A 6756-nucleotide genomic window follows, 5' to 3' on the forward strand; every position below is an offset into this window, starting at 1 on the left:
GGAGCTTGTGACCCCCTCCGGATTAAAAAAGACAGCCGCGTCCTCAGGTGCCAGCCCCTTTCCGCGCGCGCGAGCCCCGTACCTCTGCGCTTCTCTTCTGCAGCTTCTCTGGGTCTCAGTGTGCCTTTCCTTCCTTCTAGTTGTAGAATTTACAGTCAGCCAGGCTTCCTGTGGTTCTGGATGATGTCAGTATTGTTTTTCTGAGGTATTAATCAATTGTTGTGAGCGGCATTAATTTCCTGGTGTTTATCTCTGCCGCCATCTTAGATTTGGATCTATTTTTATGTTTCTTAAAGATTATGGTTAGTTGAGTTATGGTAAGTTGGATTTTCCTCCTGTCCGGTTCACAATGAATTTAGCTTTAAGAGTGTTTAATTTCAGTAACATATAGAATTTCTTCAGAAACTAATGGTATTATGACAATCATTGTGATTCTATGTGGTCTTTGGATAAACTAGAGGGTATCTCCGAATCATTTTTTTACCTGTAGAAGATCTTTTGTATAAAAACTAACATTCTAAATTAGTAACCTGGGTTTAATAGGCAGCTGACCCTCTCTTGCCCTTAATTTTGAGGCTCTATCATGCTTGACTCCACCTTACATGCCCACAGCTGAGAACAAGAGTTAGCTGAGTTGCAAACATGAAAGATCATCTCACAGTGCTGAAAGTGTCTAAGATATGAGAATCAGCTCAAAGTTCCGGAAGAAAGCTTCCATTATTATCCTTAAATACATGCAGAGAAGAACAAGCCATGTTGGAGATGGCCTCTTACCTTGGTAAACATGGGCTTCCCATGCTGGGTGACCATCGCACACTGATCACAGTCCACTGTGATGGATGAGTTGTGGTACGACTCCTTTGAGTGTTTGAGAATGTAATACAGGTCAGTCACCCCTCCTTCAAACACAGTGCTAAAGTAGCGGGGGATGAGGGTCCTGCCGATAGCTGGGAGAGAAACACAACAAACAAGAAATGAATGAAAATATCCGGCTGGTCCCACACACCCCACACCATCCCCAGACCTGCAACTGGATACAAGTCATTGCGAGAGATGATGCCAGGAGGCAAATTTCTCTTTACAAATAGTCATGACCCTTCTGGGTTATAGTTTATAAAATAAAATCCTCAGCTATTCAGACAAAAATTTGTACAGTCACCTCTCCAGATTTTGTGTCCTTTGAGAGTTGTATGTGTGGGGTGGGGAGGAGTAAGAGATCAACCAAAGGACTTGTATGCATGCATATAAGCATAACCAAAGGACACAAGGCACTGGGGGTGGGGGGTGAAAAGGAGTGAGGACATGTGCTGGGGGTAGGAGAGGCTGGGGGAAAGTCAACGGGGAAAAAAGGAGACATATGTACTACTACTTGTAACACTTTAAACAATAAAATAAAATTTAAAAGAAAAGAAAGTCAATAGTGAAAGAGGTAGTATTTTTTAAAATTTATCTTTATTGTTGAAAGTATTAGAGATCTCCCCATTTTTCCCCCTTTACCTCCCCTGCCTCACCTTCACCCCCAACCCAGGTCTTCCCCACACTATTGTCTGTGTCCATGGGTTATGCATATATGCATATAAGTTCTTTAGTTAGTCTCTCCCCAAATCCATCCCCACCCCTACCTTCCCTCTGAGATTCGTCAGCCTGTTCCATGCTTCTGTGTTTCTATTTTATTCATCAGTTTATTTTGTTCATTAGATTCCACAAATGAGTGAGATCATGTGATACTTGTCTTTTTAAAGAATGGAAACAAACACATTGATTACTTTGGACCTCATGTTTGTTCTCTAAGTGAACATATTTCCCCAAAATAAAACACACCCAACCCACTTGATTTTTTAATGGATTGCTTACAGGCCAGTTATTCAATCATGTTTTAGTAGTAGTTGTCATAATAATAAAAAATTTAATAATGTAGTGCTTGATAGTGTGTGAAGAGTTCTGGCATTCAGACTTGGATCTTCAGAACAACCCTGAATATAGGGGGCTGAGACAAAAAAAGGTTATTATGAAAAGAAAAGAAAAAGGTTATTAGGAATGTTTCAAAGTCACATAATTTGTGAGTAGAAAACTGGGGTCTCTAATTCCAAATCTGCAAACAGCCAAACAGTCACTCCTTCTAACTGTCTCAAATCACTTTACCGAAGGGAAATCTTTAAAAGTGAACTGTACCTGCACATACAGAGATCCACACCTATGTCAGTACTGACTATTCATTCTGTCTGCTTCTGGAATTGGACAGAATATCTTTCTAGGATAAAAGGCCCATTTGAAGAGAATTTGGTACCTTCCACTTGGTCTAAATTGGTCTCCTTTATCCCTGTGCCCTGTCCTGCCCCATTTCAGATGGGCGATTGTTAAGTAGCCGGTTCTCTCTGATATATGATGCTTAGAAACAGCTAACAAGTCCTTTGCTTCAGCAGAGATTTTAAATCCTCTTACATTGAAAATCCCAACTCATAATATCAGGAATTTTGCCTATGTGCAGATTTGAGGCAAAGTACTAAAGCACCCTCAAGGGATCCCAGGTTTTTAATAAACCTCTTACATTCCCCATACATGGCCTCCTGAAAGACAAAAATAATATTTAAAATAAATAAATTACCAAAGAGAGCTTTAGTAGGAAAGATCATGCAGTCTTCACTTGAATGTTTTAAAATGGTTAACTTCATTTTAAAAGAATCAGTGTTAATCTATCCCATATGGATCTATATCTCTTTTGTACATGGACGAGGGGGAAAAAAACACATTATAAAAAGAATACCCTGCCAAACAGTTTTCTGAAACAATCTGTAAAGAATCCTGACATGGATGACTGGTCTCTGAATAATTTATAGAGTTGTTATTGCTTCATATTTACTGCAGTTAAAATCAATCAACAAATATGTTCTTCATATTCCTGGATCTTTGGCAATTCTATCTTAAATAATCCTTATACATACATTTCCTAAATCCTACCTAATCCCCAATAGCACGTGTTCACTCATTAAATACAAAATCCAAATAAAGAGTCATTTGAGTCCACCATACATGTACACATGGCTTATATTGTAAAGAAAACTTGGTTAATGCAAAAAACCTTATTGTACTTTGCTAAACAGATAAAATATAGTTAAATGCATTTCAAATATTCTAACTTAAAACTACATACTACATACTACATACTACATACTACAAAGGAGTGCTAGGCATTTGACATTTCGGGGATCTGTACTGTGGAGAATAAATACAAACCATAAAAAAGTAGAAGCAGGGGTGAAAATATTTCACCACTGTATCCAAGGAATTGTCCCAGTAAAAAGGTTACTGGATTAGACACATTGCAGTTTATTCATCATGAATCCTGCACAATTTAATTCCTTTGCAGTAGCGTTTGCTATATATTATCATCATTTTCATTCATAGCGTAAGAAAAAATGAATGAGAAAATGTCAGAGATTCCTTAACTTTAAACCTAAATTATTAATTAGCTCTCCGACTCTAGAAAATATACAAACCGTGTGGGAAAGATACCTGGAGGGAAAGGCAGCTTCGCTTCATGGAGTACTTTCTAGCACGCTAGGAAATGGTTGCTATGGAGACCTGAGATGTGTTTTCAGCCCTTTTCCTTTGTGGGACTGTCCCTAGCATTTTCCCCATGGTCCTGTTTGGACCCTCACTCGCACAGCTCTGCTATTCACTGTAATAGACTGCACTCTGGGGGCCCCACAGAACCACGGCAATGGTAGTCACGTCGTCATGTGTGCAGTCTCCTCTCCTCAAATATGGGCTGGGTCCTGTGGTCTTCTTTAGCCAGTAGAATGTAGCACAAGTGGCCTGATGCCAGTTTGGGGCTAACCCTTAAAAAGGACTAGAGGCTTCCCCTTTGTGCTTAGGGGCAAGTCATGGAGATGTACAAAGTTCAATTACTATAAGACCGCCATAGTGCAAGAAGCCCAACATAGCCTACAGCCAACAGCCCCAGCTGAGCTTCCAACCAACAGCCAGCACCAACTTATTTGTGTGAGTGAGGCCGTCATGGGAGGTGGGTACTTGAGCTCCCATCGCGCTGCCTCAAGCTGATGTCACTTGGAGCAGAGATGCGCCGTCTCCCATACGCTTTGCCCAAATTGCAGAATCATGGGTAAGTGAAAGCAGTGTTTGTGCTTTAAGCTAACATCTTTTGGAACCCCTTTTTAATGTGCCAGTGAATAATCATGGCACCCCTGCAAATCCCTAGGCTGCAAAGATGGCAAATTACTATTTTTTCCTGAAAGAAGGCAGTTTTGCCACTGAAAACATATGAATATAGAAATACAGAAGCTCCCCTCCAGAGGAAAGTAGACCAGAGAGACAGAGGGCCTTTGTGGACTGATCTGGGCCCTCGTCTTAGCTGGGACTGAAGGCAACTTTAGTCCTTGAAGGTGCTACTTTTGTGAGATGTGCCTGCTCCTCTTTTTTTTAAATAAAAAAAATATATTAAAAATTCCTTTGAGTAAGTTGGGATTAGCTTTCTGTTATGTGCAGACAGAGGAATCCTGATTCATGCTGTCCGCCCTGCTGTAGCACGGAACAAGGTAGTGAACACTGAGCTGAAAGAAAGTGATGAGAATGTGAATCTGCAAAAGATATGACTTCTTTGTGTCAGAAGCTGAAGGGGATAAAAGGGTGTGTCAGAGACAGTATAAGTTTTCTACTCACACTAACAAATGATCACAAATTTAGTGACTTAATTTCTCTGTGCTTATCACCTCACACAGTGCTCTGACAATCTGACTGGGTCTTGCTGGGCTAACAGGTGTCAGCAGGGCTACCTTCCTCTCTGGAGGCTCCAGGAGAGAATCCCTTTTCCTGCTTTTTTCCAGCATCAAAGCTGCTGCCACTCCTCAGCTGTGGCCCTTCCCCCAGCCTCACATGCAACAATGGTCATGGAATCCTTATAGGGCATCACTCTCACTCTCCCTGCTGCCTTCTTCTTCCATTTTTAAGGACCCTGGTGGCTGCCTTGTACCCACCCAAATAACCAGGATCATCTCCTATCTCAAGGTCCTTATTCAGGTCTGCAACGTTCCTTTTGCTAGTAAGGTAACATAGTCATAGGCTCCAGGGATTAGCACTGGACATCTTGGAGAGGGGCAATTGTGTTGCCTTCCACAGAAGCCAAAGAGCTTCTGTTTTGCAAGGGAGATTAGTAAAAAAATATAACTTGTGCACACACACACACACATGCACGCACACACACACATGCATGCACACACAATGAGCAATATACAGATAATGTGCAGTGAATGGGAGAGACAACCAGAAAGAAAAACATCACATGTGCATGAGGAAGTCACTCTGAAGCTCATTCATTGATTCTGTAAACATTCACTGAGCCCAGAGTAGGTGCAAAGCTCCTTGGTAGGTGCTGGAAACACAGACAAACTACTGTCCCTATCTTTCAAACACACCTCTAACAAGAGAGTTAACAAGCATCTAAGTATCTATAATACAATGTGACAATGAAGCTAAGAAACAAATTTGTGATTTTGAACTCTTTGCTAGTTTCTTCTGAGCCTGAATTCAAAGTACAATTGTATTATTTTTGAAGCACTGAGAAGATTAAAATGTCCTTTTAATTTCATAAATCTTGCAACCACACTGCACAGCCTAATATAAATGACTTTAAATCAGTAGACATTTCAGATTTAGCTCTGGTGATCCCCTAGAACTCATCAGGCACACCAAGTCTAAATCTATTTAAATGTTATATTGTCACATTCATATGCTAGACTTACACTTTGCATTTGTACTTTAATTCTTGGAACTAAAAAGAATTTAAATATTGATATACCTAAATCTACATTGTGTTTCCATGTAAAGAATTACATTTTACAAATATTCCTGATGAGTGATTAAGACTACAGGAGATTATAACAGAGATTCTATTTTTCTGACACATTTGGGTCAAAACTCCAAAAGTTAGGAAGGGGAAGTAAGGTGAGCAAGATAGCCCCAGGGCGATGTTCTGTGATGTCAAGTGAGTAGAATCCTATATAATAAAAGCCTAATATGCTAAGTGTCTGGTCGTCTGGTTGGCTGTTAATCCAATCAAAGTGTAATATGCTAATGATATCCTAAGGCCATTCAACTGCTCACTATGATGTGCACTGGCCACCAGGGGGCAGTCTACCAGTTGCTATGATGTACACTGACCACCAGGGGGCAGATGCTCAATATAGGAACTGCCCCCTGGTGATCAGTGCACTCCCACAGGAGGAGTGTTGTTCAGCCAGAAGCTGGGTTCACAGCTGGCAAGCCCAGCGGTGGTGGCGGGAGCCTTTCCCGCCTCTGCAGCAGCACTAAGGATGTCCAACTGCAGGCAGAGTGAGGCCCGCTCCCTGGCAGGCAGAAGGCCTAAGCCATCAGTCGTACATCCCCTGAGGGACCCCCCGCTCCCTCCCCCCCCGCGTGCATGAATTTTGTGCCCTGGACCTCTAGTATAGTATATATTGTGTATCTATGCATTTATGAAAGAGAAAATAAAATCATAAAATACTCAGAAACCCAAAATGTGTATAAAGAATGCCTAAGTAATACATAACTTTGCTGGGAGCCAGTCTATCCTTGATGTTTCAAGGGACCTGGCATATATGGCATACTGTTCTTAATATGTTTGCTCACCTTCTTGGCACTGTGTTTTAACCAAGGTCACCTCTCCGAGAAAGGTTGTTTCCCCAGGTAGGGATTTTCCCCTGAAGTTAGGGAGGGAATAAAACCTCTTAACTAAGTGCC

The 6756-nt window shown here is 41.2% G+C and overlaps 1 protein-coding gene across 8 annotated transcripts in view; it reads right to left on the bottom strand.

Moving 5' to 3' along the window:
* The window catches only part of LDB2 (LIM domain binding 2), a 331993-nt gene that overhangs the window by 71808 nt on the left and 253429 nt on the right, over positions 1-6756 (bottom strand). For all 8 annotated transcript variants that reach the window (XM_006775838.2, XM_006775839.1, XM_006775840.1 and 5 more), the window contains exon 3: positions 775-947. In XM_006775838.2, coding sequence (XP_006775901.1) covers positions 775-947 — 173 coding nt within the window. The remainder of the gene's footprint in view (positions 1-774; positions 948-6756) is intronic.

Source organism: Myotis davidii, unplaced genomic scaffold (genome assembly GCF_000327345.1).
Source record: "Myotis davidii unplaced genomic scaffold, ASM32734v1 scaffold204, whole genome shotgun sequence".
Classification (NCBI taxonomy): Eukaryota; Metazoa; Chordata; class Mammalia; order Chiroptera; family Vespertilionidae; genus Myotis; species Myotis davidii.